Genomic DNA, 22,960 nt, shown 5'->3' on the forward strand with positions numbered 1-22,960 from the left:
TCACTGATGTCGATCAGGACCCAGATGTGATAAACACACCTCTACCAGTGGAATGTGGCCCAAACTCAGAGGACGATAGTGGCACAGTAATCCGTCCCTCTGACCACACTTCCACCAGCCTCACACCACTCCTGGTGTCCCACCAGGTTTCCCAGGACTCCTCCTCCCAGCTGGGGCTCTCCTCTTTGGGCCTTGGTCCTTCTCCCCTTCCGCCACAGCCCACAAAACCCTGTGTGCTCCTCCAGAGAACCCAACCTGTCCAAGTGACATCATGCCGTGAGGCGCTGGAGCCATCCTGGGCTGACCTTGTTCCCGCACAGGGATTGTCAGCAGCAACAGGAAGCCACTGGCTGCACCCTGAGCCCCCACACCATCAACCTTGCTCCAGAAACAGCTCCTCCTCAGGGAGCCAGAGGCTGAAGAACAAGACCAAGAACCTGTGGAACCCCACGTACGGCTCCTGGGTGTTGGAAAACTTCAGGGGGAAGAAAACACTGGCTCATACTCAATCTGTGCCACTTTCAAGCGCCGCCTCCTCCACCGCTAACACACAGGTCCCAGCCTCAGAGAGCAATGAGGCTGGGTGTGACACTGCCAACAGCAACCCGCTCAGCCCTTCACCAGCTCCATCTCCTCCTTGTCAGGCTCAAGCTGTCCCAAGTACCTCCTCACACAGGGCCTCAGCAAGTGGGACCCCAAAGGCTTGCATGGACCTGGCAAAGCTCCAGAGTTTCCCATGTGGCAATGTCAACTATGCCTATGATGACCAAAGCTACGAGGCAGAGAGGCTGCCCCTGGTTATGCCCAAAGGTTTAGAAGTGATCACAAACACCAGCTCTGCCCCGAGTGTCTCCTCAGGGACTAACCTGGGATTTGCATTCGGCCTCCATTCCTCCTCATCTTGTATGCCCAAGCTGCTGCTGAAGCGCCACGCCAGCTACGGACATGAGGATGTGAGGAGACACACCAAAGCTGAGAAACCCACACGCGACCGAGACTCAGGCTTTTCTCTGTCTGAAGACCTCAGTGTTACCCCGATCTAAGAAACGGCTTACTGTAAGGATTTGGATTGAAAATTGAAAATGACAAGAAGACCCTTGTATGACAAACTTGAGTTTCCCAGAAGAAAAAGCATGACCAGGGAGGCTTCACCACAGTCTGAGAGCCACCGCATCAAATCCTTAGAGCTCCTGGAATGCTGGAAAAAACCCACGCACTCCTCAGCTGTGAATCAGAGAGCCAGTGCTGGACTTCTTTCTTTGGCTTCTGATACACTGGTAGCTAAACACTGAAGCTGAAACACTGGATGACACGCAGCCCTGCACTTTCTCAGTATCCACACTGTTGGCGATGGCAGCCATGAATAACTGCTGTAGAGAGACTCCTTTTTTACCTAATTTTTTTCACTGTCACGACAGCTTCTGGAGTGATATATGTTGCATTACCAATTAGTTGGACTTTGTAATATTAAGCAAACGGTACAAACCTAAGAAGCCAGAACTATTTAGCCACTGGGAAGAGAATCTCCAAGAATGTGCTTTGAGATATTTTCATTGTTATTGCAGACTAATTCGCTTTTGATTGTGGTATGAAATTAGGTTTGGAATTTTTTTCATTCAGAATTTTAAGCACACATCAGTAACTTACGTGCGTTATGTGTTCTTATTAGCTTTATCCCCAAACAATGTGAAAACACACACTCCCAAAACACAGCAATAAAACACTTCCTGAAGCGCTCCATGAAAATACAGCATATCTTCTTCCTGTTGTTGATTGCTGACTTTTTAAACATTAGTTTGGCAAAAAACTGCCCAATCAGCATCCACTAACAAGACAGTAAGTCCCATTTTAGTCTTGTAAAATTCTGAAGTGTCAGAAGTAAGTAACCTCCTTTCTCTCTCTCTGATGAAACACTTTGACACCTAAAAAGGCTGTTTCAATTGGTCATAAATCAGAACCAGTCTCATGTCAGTACTGTGAACACGAAGCAACAACCAGCTGCTGATCAGCGTAGCAGAGGAACTGGAAACGAGGGGAAACTGATAACAAGACAACAAAGCTGGACTAAAATAGCTGGCTTTATATTTTGATTCTTTTACAGATGAAAGCATAAATCTTGAAAGATGTAACATGTGAATTGGTGAGATTCTAATAGATAAATTCTTACAGCTCTGTGCAGGCCCAGGCCAGCTGTTTTTAGTCTCCCTGCCAAGTCAACTGCTCCATATTGTCTGTACAGGCCTGAGTGTGGCATCAAACTTCTCACCCCTCAGCAAGAAAACAAAAAGTACTACAGCTTCGATTCTTCAAGAGGATTTCACTAATGTTGATTTGACTTGGCATATTTTTGATTGTCCCCCCCCATCCTAATGATTACCATGCAGCTGGGAAAATATTTGCTATTTTTGTAATCACTTCCTTATACCAGACTAACCCATTACATTTGTAGCTCTTTTCTCATTTTTATTCATTTATTATTTGTGATGAATCTGTATTTGTAGTTGATCACTGCCATTAGATACACTACACTGCATCTGCTGGTGCAGCGCTGGTAGTACCTTATATATTCAGCAGGGGGAGGTATTCAGTTTAGAAGTACCAAACGTGCTGCTGCAGGTCTGTCTATCACAATTAATTGACGAATCAATTGTGTAATTCGTGGTATTTACATTTATTCTTGTTTGATTGACTGAATAGTGGTATTCCAAAATGTCTTTTTTTGTTGATGAATGTCGATAGTTTATTTTTTAATATGCTTAATCAAAAGTTACAGTTATGTAAGGGTTCTGTGGGCTTACTGTATTTTTGATGTCCAGGCTTGCTGATATTACCGTGTTGTTCAACAGCCCATTTAAAAATAACATCTCGAAAAGTGTAACTCTTATACTAATATAGTTTTCTAAAGAATAATTTTGTGATAAATTATAGCCACTTAAAAATATGGATTACTGTGGAATTTCTTTTTCTTCCTCGTGTACATTTCTTAGGCCTGGTGCATTTTATTTTACACTCACTGAAGGTTTTTTGTGTGTGTGTGTGTTCTTTATGTGGCTGAGGATGGTATGCCTCAACCCACACTGGAAAGACACTCTATGCAATATGTTGTCTTTCACACTTTCATTTAACCTAGTTGTGCCCCAAATAAACTGACATATGTTTATCTCATTTGTGAGTGAGATCAGTTTCAACCCAATGACCTGAACTCAGACTGCTGACTAACTTCTAAGATGCCCCAAAATCGTGTTTTACTGTCAAAAAGAAAACCAAATTATATTGTCAACTTTTAATTCCAAGTACATTGTCATTATTTTCGTTTGTACAACACTTGTCACACCTAAGTAACCAACACCATTGGATATGTGCTTTGTCGTACAACTACAAAAGCAATTAAAATATTTAAAAGTTTGACTGCAGCAATGAAATCAGTGAAAGAAATACCGTTGCACAATATATGACAGTTTATCAAAACAGTGACCCTGATAATACAGTCCTATACTGAGAATTTGTTTTTATGCTATAGGCATGACTACAAGGTCTGTGACCCAGCCAGCTCTTCCTACTGAAAGGAAAGTTTTTTTATTTCATACTCAGGTTTGTATCTAGGCGGAGGGTTACAGTCGATGGTCTTAAGCGAGCCGAAGTTTGGGACTTGACTCTCTTTGATTTTATTAGGACCTTATGAGCGTTTTCTTTGCACGCAAAACCCAGATTTCCTGAAACTGAAAAGCAGAAAGCTTACACTCTCACTTCTGTTTCATCAAGCAGGAAGTTGAATTAGTGTCAGTTCTCTTGCTCAAGCCAGTGACAAGCTGCTCCTCTCTGTCCAGTCCCCATCCTGTCCTCTTAGTCAGTGTCAGTACAAACATTTCAGTGCTAAATAGTCACTTGGTGCTTGAAACGGTTCTGTATGTACACTACCAGTCAAAAGTTTGGACACACTTTCTCATTCAAATGATTAGGAAAGTGTGTCCAAACTTTTGACTGGTAGTGTATTTTAACTCCAAACGGAATCAGTGTATGAGGAAATCTCTCTAAAGCTCGCTCTCTGGCAGACCCATTAAAATAGTCTGAGCTCCTTTTTATCATTTACAAGTCAAAGGTCACTGGCCAGCTGCCTCTGCGGTCTGTGTGTCTATGGTCTCTGTCGTAACTGAGCTGCAGCTTTGCTCGCTGCTCCCATTGTTGCTTACAGACTCCAGCGTGTGGATGAGGTTTTCCAGCCCCCACAGGTAACCGTCCTCCCGGTTGCCCTCCTGCCAGGGAATGTCATGGTGTAACGTCTGGCTCTCTGCTAGCGCTGTCGTCTTGCCAAAGTCGATAATCCAGACCTGCGCGTTGCCCGTGTGGTCGTGAATAAAAAGGAGAGAGCTGCCAATGACCTACAAAAACAGGATGGGTTTTTTTTATTAAGTTTTACTTTTATTTCTTTCTTTCTATTGCACATCAACCCCTAAATATGGAAATATACACGTGGAGAAAAAATGTAATCAAGAGCAAGAAACTCATTTTAAATTTAGCCGTGAATCCCAACCAGCTATTTACACCACACAGGGTGGTTTTGTGGCACCCAGGAGATTAAATTAAATCTTTGATGTGATTCAAAGAGAAAAAAAAAAAGAGGGCTACATGATGTTAGAGGGTGCATAAACACCAGTTTACAGAAGTGAAGGATAAAAGCAGTGATGGACTAGCTGACAGTCTTTGGTATTTAAATATTACCAGATCATCAAAACCCCAAATAAGTCTGAGATAAAGATTCCTGTTTGTTTTTCCTCATCAGTCATTACCTCGTGTTGCTTGAAGAACACTGACATCTTTAGGGCCTTCCAGATCTCCGTCAGTCTGTTCAGGTAAGATGTCTGTGTTTCAAGAAGATTAGTTATGATAGTATCCTAAAAGTTTGCATACACAATGCATATTTGGAATAATTACACCAGGACAGAAAACTCAAACAGCAATAGTGTGTTCATGATTTTCAAGGTAGAGAACAGTTTTTGTCCAAACACAGTAAATTTATGTGAGAACTTATTCAAACTGTTTGTCTGTAGTTAGTGTAGTTTTTTTAAGTAATGCTTGATACCAGATTGTTTTTTGTGCCAAGTATCCCAAAAAAAAAAAAAAAACAACCTTGTCATTTAGTGTGAACATAGAGTGTAATATATTTGTGAGTGCAGTAATGGATGGCCACTTACTATAATGTTAACGTTTCCTTCGACAAAGTCAGTGAACACGTTGATGACGTCCTGCTTTGATCTGGTTTTCTTGAAGTCAGTTCGACATGTTCCATCAAATTTCTAAAGAAAAAAAAAAAACCCCAGTCTGAATAGTTTGAAGCGATAAAATAGCCTGATGAGTATCACAGAGGATTAAATGCTACAACTCAGGGACAGGTTGAAAGCCAAAGAAGTCCCCCGCCTCTCCCCTCTTTCTCTCAAGCCCACCAGCTGAGGGGACGGCTGCCCTCCCTTAGCCTCCTGTAGCTCAGCCTGAGGTTTCTCCACAGTCTCCAAGTCCTCGCTAATGGGGAGATCTGTTGGGTCTCTTTAAATAATTCTGTAAAGAGTTTAGACCTGCTCCATATGAAGTAATCTATATGTAAGTGATTGATTGCTGCTCATGGTAATCAATCGTGCTGGACAATAAAGGGAGCTTCGTCTCCTGAGTCCACAGTGGCCAGGTGTAAAGTCTCAGGCACAGGACTGCCTGACAAGGTGCAAAGTTGTTAAAGAGACGCTTAAAATTGGCAACACTTAAATGTGTTAACGTTAAGATTCAGCAGACAGACAGAAAAGGGGGGGGGTCAAACATTTGGAGAAGTTCTGGCCTGGACAGTGTCAAGAACAGCCTGGCAGACGATAAGAAGCCCCAGGCAAGGGCAAAATCTAAAAATGGGCAGACAGTCATGAATTTCATAGAACAGGCTGGAATGTGACGGCCTTCACAGCACAAAAGACACTGTGGCTGGAACGGGTGTGATTGGTGTAAACACTAAGAACTGGACAGACAACAGCTAACCAGGTGGGTGCAGAAAAGGAAGGTAGCTGGAGGGCAGGAATGCAGCCATCACTGGCAGGAGTAGACCAAAACGACGGAGCAAAACATCGCAACGTCGCAAAAAGGAGGCAAAGAACAAAGGAACGTGTGAATAGTGAAAGAATGAGCAAGAATCAACACAGCCAGTAGACCAACAGGCAAAATTATGAGCTGAAGAGAGCTCAGGGAAGGGCAGAGTCACCTTTGTGTTTGTCAGTATGAGCAATCCTTTCCACACTTATCACTTTAACCCACTGCTGTTTGAAGTGGAGTAGATTTAACTAAAGTGCGGGTTTGCTGAACACACACACACACACACACACACACACACACACCATCTGCCAGCAACATATTTTGCCATTCTACCAGTCAAAAGTTTGGACACCCTTTTCTATTCATTTGAATGAGAAAGTGTGTCCAAACCTTTGACTTATGAGATTTAACTTTTTTTTTCAATTCGTTGTTCAACTGTGCGTACATTTTCAGCAACCTTCCAGTCAGTTTGGAAATTCACTCCAGAAAATGATCCTGCTGATGATGACACATCACCCGTTCTACCTTTATCCCCTCTATCCTGAAGCCCAGCGTGTTGGTGGAGCTCATGGTCTCCCTCCACTGCATGTAGCGAGGCTTGGTCACGCCTCGTTGGGAATGCTCCTGAGGAGTTGGCCCCTCGCTGTCCACCTCCACCATCTTCCTGTACAGGTCCTCCCTTGGCTTGGGCCGTTCCCGTGCTCGAACAAGCTCCTCCTCCAAATATGTCCTGGAACAGCAGGAGAGGAAGATCCAGTGCAGGAGATGTGAGTTTATGCAGAACGTATTTTTAAAGTGTGCCCTGCATGTAGGCTACACACATGGGACTGTTAATTTACCCACAAGGTGTGTATTGCATTAATACACACTGCTCGCACACACATTCTGTCTAATTAACAAAAAATAAAATCCTTCAGCCATATAGAGTTTTCTCTTCAGCATATATTCACCTGTATATATTTGTGATATGGTAGAAAAGCCACACCCATTGCATCGAAATATCCTTCATTAGCTTTGTTATCACTGTATATGTTCTAGTGAACAGTGCAGCAAATGCACTGACTCTAACCACAGTCATACGAGCAAACAGATGTGAATTTCAGTTTCAGTTTGTGAGCTCCACTTCCTCTGTGCTGAAGAGGGAAGCTGAGAGGAGACTCCAGTGTGCAACTGTGTGAAAAAATTAATGTGTGTTTGTGCAAGTTAGTGGTTTAGCAACTCTGTGGTTGAGGGTGTTTTTGACAAAGGGGAGTCTCCAGGGACGCCCTGAGCTTGTAAATGCGTGTGTGTGTATAAGCAGCCTCAGAAACTGAGATACACACATTGTGTATCTTGTGGCATTGTGTGTGCATTAAAATAATCACGTCTACACAGCAGCACATGTGTGTCTCGGGATTTAATGTGTATCTGAGTGTCTGTTTGTGGCTGATCAAGTGTGCGCACACATTTGCTTGCTTGAACCGGAAATAAAACTCTCAGAGGGCTGGGTGTCCATACCTGCATGTCTGTGCATGCACAAACATGTGCAACTAGACATTCACATGTGCAATTAGCCGTGATTATACATGTGTGTGTGTGTGTGTGTGTGTGTGTCTGTCTGTATTTTGCATGTGTGTATATGTGCCCAGGCACATATACAGTGAGGCTCCCCGCCCGCTGTGGCAAGAAGCCAAGCATTTGCCTGCAGTTACAACAGGTGTTCCCTTGTAGAGCAGAAACGCTTCAGTGTCACTAGTTTCCACTAATCTCATTGATCCATTTCAGCAGAACACGACAATTAAACATAAACAATAAGCAGAAAGATCAATGTTTTGGCATTGTCCTTTTTGAACAGACCTTTGGGGAACAGAAATAAGAGATTCGCCACGTTTGGAAAAAATCTTTGACACATAAGTAACTGAACACTTCACTTCCTTACCTCACTCCCATCTTACAGTCCATGACATTGGGAAGGTCAAAGTTTGCTAGCAGGTCAGTCATATGGAGGAAAGATTCTCCATCTTTTTCCACAACGCCATGGTAACCAGGGACAAACGGGAGCAGCGCGTCGCCTTTCAGCTTCTCAAAACACTGCATCTCATTTTCTGAAAATTTCTTCAAAATGGTGCCCTCATCTGCGGCTTTGAAGTTGCCTAAGATTAGATAAAAAGCAGTGCTGTTGAGTGTCGAGCACGTTTATGTTTTAATCCCTGTTTATCTGGCGATCTCTTGCCCTCCACTTTTTTCGTATTTCACTAAGTGCTAAATTACAACAATGCAAAAAAGCGACATTTGAACAACAAACTGACAGAAGAGGCAAAAAGAGAGGAAGACACCAGATTTTCTTGCTCGCTGTCTCTAGCATGTCAAAGTACGCATGATGGTCTGAGCAGTGAGTGATGAACAGATTATACCTTTATGCCCAGCAAGTTGAACCCAGTTCAGTTTCCTCCTCTGGGAAGCCTTGAACGGCCACTGAACGATGGTCTTTAACTTCCACCACGGCTTGCTCTAGAGAAGAGGGCAAGAGAATAACTGGAGGTGAATTTAAAACACCAGGATGGAATCACTGTAAAGCACAGAATCATATTTTTGCTGTGTCTGTGTCCTCGTTCACATCGCTGCTCCTAGAAAGTGTCCAACCTCGGTCTGCTTACAGAAATCTGATGACATAAGCCATTCTACCTGTAAATCTGTTGCCCGGGTAATAATTTTCCGCTGTAGAAATCTTATAATCTAGGTCAGCTAAATGCCATGTCTTAGAAAACATGTATTTTGACTCAACATCCCTTATCACCATCTCCAGCTCGGTGTAGAGATGGTCTTTAATTCACAGGTCCTCCAAAAACTGTTGCAGCATGAATTCTCAATTTCAGGTTCCATTATTTATATTCAGGTTGGATTTTAAGTTTCACGCTAAATGATATTTACATCAAACATTGTCATATTTGAAGAAGTAATAAGATTGTATGCCTCTGAAATCCCATTCTCTTACCAATGTTTTATTTCTTGGTGTCATATGAAAAATTTTAAACTGAGGAGCTGAAAAAATTCATCACTTCTTGTGAGACATTTTTGTTTGTTTGTTTAATGCTCTTCTCTCTCACACACACACACACACACACACACACACACACACACACGTACACAAAGAGAGGGAGAAAGAAAAATCAAAGGAGCAGATTGCAGATTTTCGCAGAGACACATTAGAACTTCACACTTAAAGGAGACTGCCTGTTTTATTCCTTCTGACCAAACTGTCCAAATCCTTACACTTTAACTCTGATATTTACATATTTATAGGAAAAACTATGAACCAAATAGCTACAAAGACAGAGGTCATGTTACTCTGTGTGTGAGTGAAGAAATGAAACAGGATCTCATGCTTGAATGTTCACAATCCTAACATGCAGCAGAATTTAAATGTCAAGTGATATGCTTCACTTGTTCGGCTTGGTGGCAAAGCTGACTGGCAATATCACATTCCGAAAGTGTTGCACTTAAGCAAATATTTGCTTTATCGCGACAAGCTTTAGACTTAGCTGGTTTGTCAATTACTGTAAGCAGATAATTTATGTTACTGATTGGTTGCAATTTGACTGAGATAAAGCAGAGTCTGGAGTCATGTTGGATAAGGTCTTATCGCTCTGCTCCCCACCTCTGGAACTCTCTGCCTCCTCATATCCACAACACTGACTCTCCCAATCTTCTATTCCAAGTCAAAACTCACTTGTTTTAGATTTCTGTACTCCCTTTAACTTGTTTCTTTTATGTATGTTGATTTTATTTATTGTTGTCTTTATTAATTATAGTGTCCTTATAAATAAAATGTATTATAATTATTATTCTTATCCACAGACTGAGAGCGAATGGAAACTGAACCCTGCTGATGAGTTGATGCAAATATAAGGACCCTGCAGGGCTCAGCGCTGATATTTATGTTTCACACAAAATGTCACTTGGAAACTTGATGATATTCATCCTACACTGCGCCTGCTGGCCTTGATGACAAAAACAACATGAGTTTGTCTGTAGGTGTACTGATAACAGTCGGTATATGACGGGTGAGTCTAAGAACTTGAAATAACAGGTTTGCTTGTAGTTCACTGAGGTACAGGAAAACAAAGCACATCAAAAGCTGCATTAATACCTGTAGTTTTCAGAGGATCTAAAAGTCTCAGTAGAATATTGTAAAACAGACAGTTTTACAATATTCTGCCAATAAAAATCGAGCATGCAAAATCCCACATAAGTGAAAGTATTGATTATTAGTAGTGAACTGTAATAATTTTAGGTCTTCAGTTCTGAGTCGATTTATAAACGAATAAAAGAGAGAACAAAAATAATAATATGCTACACACATTTTTGTTTTTGTGAAATTGCTGTTAATCATATTTTCTGTGAAATGTCGGACTAATTTACTTCTTTGCGGGTTGAACTTGAAAATGCTGGTAAAATAACCAAGTTTAAAAAATGTGATATTATTTTACTATATTCTAGTATCTTGCATCCGTATTATACAGAACACGCATTTAAGTGTTCACCACCAAAGTCTTATTACTGATGCATAAGCATTTTTACTTCCTGAAGTGGGTTTTTGTTAAATGTCAAAAGTCAAGGCTGAAATTAGCAACTGACCACAAAAACATATTACAAAGGCGTGTTGGTCTGTGCTGTACTTTGTGTATCTGCGTGGGTGGCTGCGTGGGCTGAAGGGGCAGGAATTTAAATACTGCAATTTTCAAAGGAGAAACAACAAACAGATTTTAGATGTAAATCTCCGAATTAACCATTAAAGGAATGATATATTTGATAAAGCTCCAACACTGAGCCCAAGAAACAAATCTTTATATTCAGCAACACAAGCTGAAGCAGTAATGTGTATTCATTCTGTTTAAAAGAAAGTGACAGCTACAGGCCTTGTATGGAAATGACAGAGTGGTGGTTGAAGCATAAACACACACACACACACACTCATACCCACTCACAAACACAATGGAAGTCTGGCCCTGAGTTAAATATCGTGACGGGTCAGACAAAAAGCAGATATTGTTGTTGACTAGAGGCTGAAACACAGCGGGGACAAGCTATCACTGACTCAACTTCCCTACAATTCACATGGAGAGTCGATGCTGTTGTGAAAGATCAACAACTGCAAAAATATATCATTTTCTGTTCCAGTTTAAATATAGCAACAGAATTAATGCTCAGGAAAGGTATAAAACTGTATTATCCTGATGCGCAAGCAGGACGGAGACTTGTCAGCGTCAAGTAAAAATGTATCAGGCAGGAAGGTCAAGGGAGAACAGAACTGCACCCTCAGCATATTGAACTAAAGGCGTATTTTCCAACACTAATCTGTTTGGTCAAGGAGGAAAGCACACAGTTAGATGTCAGGAATAGCAGTTCCAAAACATAAAGTTCAAGATTCCATCAAGAAAAGAAGACTTTGCTTTAAAAGATTAAATCCTCAGAGCAGAGGATTTAAGTTTTTGTCTCCTGTATACATACTATGTGGCAGCAGATATAATGTGCATTAATTAACAGCCTGAGATGAAACAAAAGCACAGCTCTGATAGTAGCAGTTCAAAAGGTTATTGAACTTTCACCAGTTTCTTCATGTTGGTTTCAATTCACACAGAGCCTGGGAATATCAACATGATGTGAAATCCTTTGGTCGTCCATCCAACATAGAGATAGTATGATTATGATGGGCACAATTAACCATTTCCTGAGGAATTCCCTCTCTGACTGGAATCTCAATGGTGCTTCATCTATTTCTGAACACAATCTCAAAGAAATAAAATGATGTGAGCCTGGTACATCTGACACCTGAAATTTTGAGGTAACTTTTTAAATGTAGGCTACAAGTGATTAATTTTCCCAAAGGAGATGCTTCCAGAGAGCTCACTTTTCAGAAATGGGGGAAAAAAAAAATCAAGTAAACAAACAATGCACCCAGTATAATTGTTTTGTAACTGTCTTTTTTCTGCAGTCAAACAAATCCCACTGCTCTTCTCAGAGGAAGTAGTTTGCTGACTGTTGTTTATGTGCTGCCGGGCTTCGCTGTTTCTTCTTTTCAAGACTCCAGGTTTTTGCGAAGGCCAGTTAACTGTAAGGGGGCTGTGGGGGGGTGTGGAAAGATGCCCAGGCAAGCAAGTGTGAAACTTTGAATGTTTTCATCCCAGGATGCTCCACATAAGCATTTTTCACGGAGCTAATGCTCATGTGCAGCGCATACAGTCCATTCAGCGAACCATGCAGCCCAATTCAAAAACTTTCTGAGGCCAGATTATGATGTTTCTGCGTTTTGCTCACCTCTCCAGGATCCACCAGATGCTCCAGAGTGATGATCCCTTTGCTTCTGCTCTCGTTGTCGCTCAGTAAGTCGTCCTCGGACTCCACGGCGGAGGAGCCCGTGGACGAGATGGACGAGTTGGAGAGTTTCCTGCGCAGGGTGCTGTCCACCGCATCGTCCCAGTCCTCCTGGCGCATCTCCCGGGAGCAGCCGCCTCCCTCCGGGGTGATGGTGACCTGGGGCACCCGGAGCGCCTCCATCACAGCCGGAGCCGCGGCTGCGGACGGCGGGGCGACCTGAGCGGCTTTCTGGAGGAGCTCATCGCAAATCTGGGCTGACTTCCCCGCCGATCTTCGCTCTAAACGAGAACCGTCGTTTATCCCAGAGAGTCCGAGGTCCTTAGAGGTCCTTCTCCTGCACTCTTTGGGCATCGGAGACCTGAATCCGAGTCCACAACCAGAGACAGAGACAGAGACAGAGAGAGAGGGAGAGAGAGAGAGCGCTGCTGTCACTCCAGCATCAAAATCCGCTCATCTCACTTTCAGAGTTTTTCGTCTCCGCTCCGTCCTCTGCCGCACTTCCTCGTTGCTGTCCGGGCCGTCCGTCAGAGCCTGCCGGTCCCTGGCGGTCTGGTCTCCGGTGTGGTCTCCGGTCTGGTCTCCGGTCTCCGGTCTGAAGGGAATCCCCTCTGCGGTGCGCACGGGCGGCTCGTGCTTCACGCGACTGACGCGCGCGCGCTCACTTAGTACATCTGTAAGGAACAGCTTCTGTTATCTTCCGCATTGTTATGTTCGCTTCCTTGCTCAGGATTTAAAGCAGCTCAACGGTTTTTTATTGCGATGTTCAGGCATCTCTCCTGCCTCACGCTGCTTTAGATCGGAAATCGCTTAAACCATCAGTAGCACAGACTAATAAAGAGCACCAGTTTATTTATGTGGAGCTTTTTAATATTTCCGCCGAAAGACGCGCATATTCCTCTCCCGGGAGAAGCCGCCTCGGGACTAAAACAGTGCCATTAAAATATGATAAAACCTAAAACGTGCAGTTGTCTGTATTGCTTTACCAAAATGTATGTGAAAAAAAGAATTAAAAAAAATCCTGTTCACTGCCAGAAAGGTGGATTTTCAAAATAAAGTCTTTGGGCTTTTAAAGGCGTGTCGTTATCATTCATCAGTTGTGGGGGGCAAAAGCGGAAGTCTGCTGTTGGACTTCCACCAGCATGATTGTCCAGGAGGGGGCGCTGCTGCGAAGACACTGCTGAGAGCAAAGATGGTGTGAGGCGGGAAGATGTGTCACTTCTTAGTTTAAACAAAAACAAAAGAACTTATGAAAAAGTTCATTTTTAATGCGCTTCCATTTGCCTTCTTGTAAGACAAACTGAACATGTTTATCATCATTTATGTACAGGTGTGTTTTTGTATATTCTTCATGTTTGATCAGACAGTGGCTTTCTTATAGTTATAGCCTTCTCACATTATATAGGCTGTTGTTATTTTCAAGAAGTGAGCTAAGTTAAAATAGGCAATAGTTTCACACAATGCTGCCCAGATCACATAATTCATTTTCAGTCGTGTGTGTGCATCTGTGGGGCTGAGATGGTTTGTTTAGTGAGGATCCTAAAAGTGGGCATTGAGTAATGGAAGCTGGAGTGTCTGCTCAGTCAGAGCTCTGCACCGGATATGAAAAAGGGTCTAAACTATCCTCCAGATGTCTTCGTGGAGGCCAATCCCCTTCCATGGCCACTGAGCGTTGCTGTTTCATGGATCATTATGTTTGCAGGTGTCCGTTTCTTAATGGGAATCCTGTGAAGGAAATAACCAACATTTTGATGTCGGTGCATTTCTCTACCACTGACAGCCGCTGGTTTACACCGTGCACTATGCAAATAAATCAGTGATTCGTGAAGGTTATCTCAGTTTCTTGACAGCGGAGACTGAAATATGTCTGCTGTTCTCCAGCTGACTGCATTATAAAGCGGTAACATTGTGGTGCCCTGAAAAAGTAGCAGAGTGAGACCTCTTCCTCTCCCTCCGCCTGACCCGGCAGCTATCAGGAGACTGAAATATCCACCATATCGGTGTGTTGTTGTTGTTGTTGCTGCTGTTTCTCCACCTGTCACGTCTCTGGCTGCAGGAGTTTGCAGGACCATGTTTGTGGTCAGAAACAGCCTCCGCCTCGGCTCCCGGCTGTCCTTCCCCGGGATAGCGCGGAGGGGATGCGCCGGTGCCTCGGTCCCGGTGGACGACGTGGTGAACGGACTGACCGAGGAGCAGATACAGGTGGGCCACCGCGGCTGGCTAAGCAGCCAGCCCGGGCTGAATTGTGTCCGCAGCAGAGTGTTCGGTACTGGGACGGTCCCGGAGTTGTTTTCTTAAAATCAACATAAAGTCCATGACGGTTGAAGAAGTTTTAACCGGCGGTTCTGTGAGCTCGTAGCGCCAATGACGCCATGACGTAACGTTAGCTAACACAAGTCCTTCATCGGCAGACGTTGCTCGATTAAAAAACAAACAAACAACCGTTTCACCCACACAGTTAACTAATATTAGTCTAAATTCACATTTTCCTATCATCACTAAACCGAGCGGTCATCGTACTTTTTGAAGGGCCAGGCGTTAACAGCCCAGCTAGCTTCAGTTTGATGTTACATTCAATGGCAGCAGCTAGCATCGGACAGATGGGCACTGAGAGGTCAATGCAGATACAAAGTCAGTCCCTGTAGGTGACAGGTCACCTTTATTTTGGCTCCAGGTCCTGCGCAGTGTCCGTGTGGGAGGGGGCGCAGTTCCTGTCAGAATTTAATTGGGTGAAAGTGTTTTTCCCCCGAATGCTCTCATTGAACCAGGCTGTGTGTGTGTGATTGTGAAACACTTGGGGTCATCCACCTGCAATCCAGCCAACACCAACTCCACTTCGTCGCAGATACAGAGCCATAGTCTCCATCTGTTGGGATTAATACCCAAGTTTGTTCATCTAAAGTCTGCTCCTCTTCTCTCTCCTGCACAGCTCAGACAAACAGTTCGTAAATTCTGTGGAGAAAAGCTCGCTCCCCACGCTGATGAAATCGACAAGAAGAATGAGTTTGTTGGAATGCGGGTGAGTTGAAATACTCCATCATCAGGATATCTGCAGTCCTCTCATTGGATGTTCAGGTCAGAAAATATGAGCTAATAAACTGTATCATGTGTTGCGGCTCACTGGGGATCATTACATTATACCCAGAGATGAATTTACCATGAAACATAACCACAGTGGTAACGTTGCTGTTTCTGTCCTCCAGGATTTCTGGAAAGACATGGGGGAGCTCGGGCTCCTTGGGGTCACTGCTCCAGGTATGACTTGGCTCAGCAAAAGCTGTGATGTTGAGAAATATTTGTAGAAGTTGTTTCTTTGGAGATAAATTTCAGGAATTGGTTAATTAACAAAATGTTTTTTTTATCAGATAATGACTGAGAAACAAGATTGTTTCTTTCTTCAGATGAACTGAAAGCTTTTCTATGCTTGTAAACATCTTGTATACATCTCCTTCAGTGGAATATGGGGGCACAGGCTTGGGCTACTTGGATCATGTCATTGTGATGGAAGAAATATCACGAGTGTCAGCAGCCATTGCTCTCAGTTATGGCGCGCATTCTAACCTATGTGTGAACCAGATGGTACGCCACGCAACTGAAAAGCAGAAGGAGAAGTACATGCCAAAGGTCAGACTCAAAACAGGTCATACTCAACAAAAAAATAAAGGTTGAAACCAAAAAAAGAAAGTTGACTTTAATGTTTAATGACTTTAATTCTTCATATTTCCTTCGGTCTTTCCCGTTTAATGTTGACAGTTAATGACAGGAGAGCATGTTGGAGCTCTGGCCATGAGTGAACCAAACGCCGGTTCAGATGTTGTGTCAATGAAACTCAGAGCCAAGAAGAAAGGTAGGACATTAAGAACTATGACTCGCGCTTGCAGTTGAGTCAAGTTACTTGGCATTGTGTTTCATATTCCCTGTACATGAACATACCTGTATTCCTGTACGCCCTCTCTGATTTATTTAATTGTCACCAGATAGTGCTTTGGTTTCTATGCTGCTTATTAAAATAATCAATTTTGCATCTCGTTTTACTGAGGGCTGGACATACAGACTGCAGTCAGTTCAGCCTTTTTCACGGTAGATATTATATTTACCTAGTGACTCAATTCAGCTTGTTTGCTTGTGTCCACTAATTTGGTCAGCTCAGAGGTAGTCTGTTTGTAATTTAGTCCTGAGAAACCGCAGACTGAAGCATCTTTCAGTTAACAATCACTTCATGTTTGCAAGTATTTGGACTGCACATTGATGCAAAGATATTTTCCAGATGTCATACAAGTTTCAGATATGCATGATTTATTTATTTATTTATTTTTTTAATGAGACCAGCAATTTTTTATTTTCCTCAGAAAATTAAACTCAGTGACCCCTCACCCCCACACAATTTTGAGCCAAAATAGAAACAAAGTCAACATAAAAAAAAAAACAAAAACCTAACAAAAAAACGAGTGCAAATGTGCTAACATGAATTTCAAATGATATACACAGGAAAGATGTCAGTACTTTTAAGACAACATGATCTGAAGAATTACGGCAGACAAGTAGTAGCAGTAGTCTGTTAAGGAGGGATAAAAGAGGGCTACATGGAGCCTTTCGTATTTCCTCAAGGAAATCATCAAAAATTAACTTCACAGAAATGAAAAAGATCGAGGGAGGTAGAAATGTTTGTGGCATGTCAGTGTGAAATCCGCAGTAAGGTTTGAGCCTTAGTGGTTACACAATGCTTCATGTTTTATCCATACTGATTTTGAAGTCTTTGTTGTTTGTAAGGTTAATCATAGAGTAGTGTAAATCCCAGAATGACACAATTTATTATTGAGCTGTCTGCAAATGTGATGGTTTATAGCTCATTATAAAAAGGTACTTATTAGATAACCAAAATCACAGGTCTCTGCTCACTCTTCTCTTTTTAACCTGTGACTAATGTTTGTAAACTGTTTCTTTCACATCTGGTGTTGCAAAGGATCCCACCAAGTGCTTCTTAACTTGGTTGCGTAACTGTTTCGACTTCATATTTTTATTTTTCAACAGGTGACTACTATGTTCTGAATGGCAACAAGTTCTGGATCACAAATGGGCCAGATGCAGATGTCCTTATTGTTTATGCCAAGACAGATCCAGAGGCCTATCAAAAAGGCATCTCAGCCTTTATTGTTGAAAAGGTGAGTTCAGTCACTCAACATGCACGTTGTGGGGATGAAATGTGATTTGTTTACATTAATAAGCTATGTATATGTTCTAGGGACCAGCCTTGTGTGTTGTTGAAAGAATATGATCCACAATTTCACAAAAGTAACATGAATGATAGCAATTTAAGAAGTGTTTGTGCACGTGTGTGTGTGTATTTTGTAGGGAATGCCAGGATTCTCAACAGCACAGAAGCTCGACAAACTGGGAATGAGGGGATCAAATACGTGTGAGCTGATCTTTGAAGACTGCAAAGTACCAGGTGTGTTAAAATGCTGTCACTGCCATATGTTCACTTGAGTTGTAAAGAGGCTCACTCCATATACGATGTATTGTTTTAGTTCATTTCTTTGCATGTGTGTACAGTAATATAATTTTCATGTGCTGTTGCTTCTTATTTTTATTTATTTTCATGAAACTTTTTCGCCCGTGTGTTGTAGAGGAAAATATCCTTGGACCTTTGAACAAAGGTGTTTATGTGATGATGAGCGGCTTAGATCTGGAGAGGCTGGTGCTTGCATCTGGACCTCTTGGGTAAGGTCACATCAAAACACGGGGAATATAATTGGTGGGCTGGTTTCCTTGTCCTTAGCAATTGCTTGCTGATGTGACTGTTTGTTTCATTTGAACCTATTAACTCAGGATTTTCGGAGGAAATAATTTGAATGTACACTCTGGACTGTAGCTAAAAGATGGCACATTTAGTTTGCTTAATAAGCACATTTTATTGAATCCATAACAACTGGAACTGTTAAGATGTAGAGAAGAAGTATTGTTTTCTCCTCATAATGGCTTAGGAAATCAAATGTTTTTATAGAAGAAACAGTTAGGCAGCTTGGAACTGAAAAGGTTGTTAAGCAAAATCAAAGCACTTGGTACGCTAAAGCAAAAAACACACCATGAGCAGTCATTCACACTTATTTTTGTTGCTGACATTATTTATCCTGATAAATGAGACTTTATTTGTTCATCAGCCCTTAATACAAGTATTATTTTTCAGTATCATGCAAGCAGTTCTGGACTTTGCTGTTCCCTACCTACACGTCAGAGAGGCTTTTGGACAGAAGATTGGGCACTTTCAGGTTTGAGCTCTCACTTCATAAAAAAAATCAAAAAGATACACTTTCTTACAATAGATGATTCTTTAGGTTTTAATTTGGCAGAATAGGATTTTTAATAAAAGGTTTGAGTTAAACTGGCTTAATGTCTCATGCTCATTTGTTCAACAGCTGATGCAAGGCAAGATGGCTGACATGTACACAAGACTGAGCTCCTGTCGGCAGTACGTGTACAATGTAGCCCGGGCTTGTGACAAAGGACACTTTAGTGCAATGGTGAGAGGATTGCTAATGACTTATCTACTCATAGAGAAAGTATTAAAATACATTGGGGAAATGTGTGATAGGATAGGAACTTCCCTTCTTTTGCAACGCCTGTAAATGTTTTAAATGCCATATCTTAAAACATATTCGATTGGCTTCATAAGGTGGTTTCAAACGGTTTCATATAAAAATATCCACCAAAATGGCACCTCTAAAATTTTATTCTCTTGTTTTCTTCATATTCTGATAAAATGTTATTTGAATTTCCTCTTTCTTAACTTGGTGAAACCTAAAGGAGAGTGAAAGATGTGTGCATTTGAGAATGTTATTCTCAGAAGTCAGCATCTTCATTTTAGTCCAAAGGGATTTTTACCCCACCCTGCACACAGTGACTGTTGGTTTGTGTTGCTGTTGCAGGATTGTGCTGGAGTGATCCTGTATTGTGCTGAGAACGCCACTCAGGTTGCTTTGGATGGAATTCAATGTTTGGGTAAGTGCCAAGAAAATGAGCGGTTCAATGAAAAATAAAGCTCTATATGGTATGAAATTAATAGGGTGTAGAAGGTGTAGTGAATTTATGAAGTTGAGTTTATAGACAAAAATCTAAGCATAAATTGAGTCTCTCAGTTTTGGAATAAACCTGGCAATTCAGAATCATAATCCCATACTTAAATGGGAAACTGTGTTGTTGCTGGTGTGAATAGTTGTGGTTTGATGTTGGCATCATTGTCAGGATCTGTGAGCAGTTTGGTCAATAAATGCCACGTTGAGCAGCGAATGGCTGCAGTGTGGATACAGGAGACAGGGTTAACTGGCTGCCTCGTGAATGGAGGGAGCTGTCTCTTAAACTTGTAACATAGTTCAGAGAGAGATTGGAAAGTGTATACAGTAAGGAAGAATACCAGCCACTAAGCCAGAGGCTTAGTGCGTGTGATGATGAAAATGTAAAGTAGAAAGAGTTTGACTTTTTATTTCAATGATGATATGTACTGATTTCTATGTTAGATGCTTTCTGCACATTCTTAGATCCCATTTTCTCAGTGTCCACGACTTGTACAAAATGTCAAGGGAATCAACGTATTAATTGTGAAATTTTTCCTTTTTTGAGTCTTGACCAATTTTTTTGAAATTCTTATAGTTCACTTTCTACAAGTGTAAAATTACAGATTTTTTTTTCCAGTAAGGAATAGATTCTGGATGTAAATGAATTAGAATTTTTTGAACTATGCGCTTATTCCAGGTCAAAATACACACTCAATGTTGAAGGATGCATACTAATAATTAATGAATTATTCATACAATCGTGGCTGCAGCGCAACTGCAAACTCGCTTTAACCTATGTGTCTTGTCACCACTTGTCAACAGGTGGGAACGGCTACATTAACGACTACCCTATGGGCCGATTTTTGCGTGATGCTAAGTTGTATGAAATTGGCGCAGGAACAAGTGAAATTCGACGGCTCATTATTGGACGAGCCTTCAACTCCATGTTTAAATAAGATTGAACTGAGTAATGGCATTTCCCTGATGAGAGAATGAACTTGCCACAGATGAACACAGTTACTAAAACCGGGGCCTTACTCTGAATGACATGTTCCTACTGTGATTTTGTGGGTTTTCAGAAATGCTGTCACCTGATATTAATTCACACATAAGACAGAGCAAAGCACAGAGTTGAGCGCTGTTACTTGCTGCCTGACAAAAGACAATTTTGTGTCTAAAGTGATATTGATGTCAGTTTCTGGCATGCATATACCAGGCTAACAGCATTTTCATTTCTAACCAATAAAAAAAGCAGTAAAATAATCACTTGATTTTTAAACCTCATAAAAAGTTAGTATCATAGATTTTCCTCCTATGTGATGAACTTGATTTGGGGGTGTGTCACTTTTTTTTTCTTCTTGTATTGAGTGTTTTTTGTTTGTTTGATCAGATGAATACTTATTTTGTTGTCTATAACACTCTTTCACTGCTGCTGCTGTAACCTCAACAGTTACAAATCGAGATTCAATATTATGCCATTATGCCACCTCATGATCACTACAGGTAATGGAGGAAAAATTATTATACTCTGTATTGATCCTTTCAAATATGTGCTGTTTTTGTTTGTGACTTCTCTGTGAATCAAACTCGCTTTCACAGTTTCAGTTTGATCATTAAGCAGGAACAGCTAATATCTGTGAGTGCTCTCTTGAATGAGCATTAGAAACCATGTTTGTCCATTTTTAGGAGCAAACACTTTCCACCTATCATCCTAAATGACTTGGATTTTTCAACATTCGTCTGTGACTTTAAAGTATGAAATTTATTAAATATACCTGTAGTTTTGTTGGAAATAAAAGTTAAACCTTTTTCATTTCTCGTCTCCAGTTATTTTTTACAATTTCTAGTAATGCCTAAAAGATAAATAGATATATCGCATGCAGTTTTTCATTAAAGAGCTTTGACAATTATTATTCAGCATCAGATTTTGGTGTTTTAATTATTTTTAATGTAATGTGAAGTCAGGAAGCAGGCTACCATAATACAATACCCTCCACTATGATTAGTTAATATATTAGCTTTTTTTATTCACTTTGGCACACACAGTAAGGTCACCCTTATTATCTTTGTTGCTCATAAAAAGCAAACGTCGCACTGACAAATACTTCAGAAAAGTTACACTAGTTGTCTAAATCCTCATTTAGTTCTGCAGTAGAAGCTGGAGGAACCTAAACAAAATGCCAAACTGAATATTTTCTTTCACCTGTACAATATTTCGGTATTACCAAATTTCTTTAAACATAATTAGACCTGGTCTCCAAGATAAGAAAGCATTCTCTGTCCTGATATTGTCTGAGCGGCGTGTAGACACAGCGATGTGATGGTGTATTAGTAGCATGTTAACTCCAGTTAAGTGAGTGAATGCATCATTAGCAGTAGTCAGTAGGTACAGCTAAAGCTCGGCCAAAAATATCATTTATATATTTTAAGTAATTCAAGAATTTTAAACAGTTTTTCTTTGTATAAATATGCATTTTAATTTTGCCTCGCTCTCATACGGCTCATACAGCTGAAACGTCTCTCTCCATCACCTGTTAAAGACGATAGATCCTCAGCTTATTTCCTCCAATACCTCTGCTGTCACACACGCTGACTTAAACTTAGATTGGTGTGCAGAAGATTGTTTGGTTGGACTTTGATGCTGCTCTGCAGTGTGCTCATGAAAATGTGGGATTAACAGTACTGTGAGTTTGTTGTTTCATAGATTAACCCTCCAGTGGAGATGAAACAGTGGCTCTTCAGATCTGAAGACACTCATCAGCTCTCTGCAGAAAGATGCAAACAACGGTGCGTCTGCTCTCTTGACTGTAATCAGAGGTGACTGTGCTTGTTCTGAAATAGAAGTGCATTTATGGTTCAAATGCATGCTGTGATAAAAAAATTTGCTAATAAAAAGGACAGAACAAAAATACACATTTCTATCTACTGAACATAGAGCTCATTGTTTCTATTGAAACCAGAGGGGAGACCGTAGTTGAGACAATGACTGAACTATCCCCCTGCATTTGAATAATACATGGCTCTGTTCTAGGGAGGGTTTTCTTTTGGGATGTAAGTCTGGTTTAAACATCCAACTCTCTATTACACTGAGCTAAATGTTGAAGTTTTATTTACCCTCGTACAGCTAAACTTTAACTGTGATGCTTGCTTTAATTTATCTTGTAGTGACATTCATGAATCATTTTTTTGGAGCCAGTTGCAGCAGTGGCTTAATGAACCTCCTGGGTAGCTCTACTGTGCCTCTGTATTTTTGACAGCGCTTTCAACTTTATCTCATGGTCATCCGAAGCAGGTGGGATTTGTTAAGTTGTCATGACGATGGCTCAGTTATAACCAGGCACACACTACAAAATTTAATCCAATTATAGGGTTTTACCAACATTTGACACATACTAAGTGATGAAGTTCACTTAAAATGTATTACAGTATTACCTTTCTACAAGTTTATTTCCTTTCTCGTTGCCTTGAGATTTCTAATAACAATAATA

General features: G+C 41.3%; 3 protein-coding genes across 4 annotated transcripts in view; 2 read left to right on the forward strand and 1 right to left on the reverse strand.

Moving 5' to 3' along the window:
• The window catches only part of ltk (leukocyte receptor tyrosine kinase), a 46,235-nt gene extending 44,176 nt beyond the window's left edge, over positions 1–2,059 (forward strand). Inside the window, exon 29 of the mRNA XM_029493109.1 lies at positions 18–2,059. Within this exon, the coding sequence (XP_029348969.1) occupies positions 18–1,043 (1,026 nt within the window). The 3' untranslated portion in view covers positions 1,044–2,059. The remainder of the gene's footprint in view (positions 1–17) is intronic.
• On the reverse strand, positions 1,860–13,525 carry itpka (inositol-trisphosphate 3-kinase A). The gene is made up of 7 exons (XM_029493110.1): positions 12,364–13,525; positions 8,460–8,556; positions 7,985–8,198; positions 6,592–6,796; positions 5,193–5,294; positions 4,788–4,859; positions 1,860–4,379 (listed from the first exon to the last, which is right to left on the reverse strand). The coding sequence occupies exons 1-7, from the start codon at positions 12,772–12,774 to the stop codon at positions 4,101–4,103; spliced, it is 1,380 nt and encodes a 459-aa protein (XP_029348970.1). The 5' UTR covers positions 12,775–13,525; the 3' UTR covers positions 1,860–4,100.
• Positions 13,526–14,363: 838 nt separating this feature from the next.
• On the forward strand, positions 14,364–21,281 carry ivd (isovaleryl-CoA dehydrogenase). Of its 2 annotated transcripts, XM_029493111.1 has the most exons (12): positions 14,365–14,622; positions 15,350–15,439; positions 15,624–15,675; positions 15,875–16,044; positions 16,174–16,267; positions 17,452–17,582; positions 17,773–17,871; positions 18,050–18,141; positions 18,608–18,689; positions 18,837–18,941; positions 19,347–19,419; positions 20,295–21,281. In XM_029493111.1, exons 1-12 carry the CDS (start codon positions 14,491–14,493, stop codon positions 20,426–20,428), a joined length of 1,254 nt encoding a protein of 417 aa, XP_029348971.1. In that variant the 5' UTR covers positions 14,365–14,490; the 3' UTR covers positions 20,429–21,281. The 2 variants fall into 2 exon arrangements, with proteins under 2 accessions (XP_029348972.1, XP_029348971.1); XM_029493112.1 differs by lacking the exon at positions 15,350–15,439 and having other exon boundaries at positions 14,364–14,622.
• Positions 21,282–22,960: the final 1,679 nt, after the last annotated feature.

This window comes from Echeneis naucrates, chromosome 22 (genome assembly GCF_900963305.1).
Source record: "Echeneis naucrates chromosome 22, fEcheNa1.1, whole genome shotgun sequence".
NCBI lineage: Eukaryota > Metazoa > Chordata > Actinopteri > Carangiformes > Echeneidae > Echeneis > Echeneis naucrates.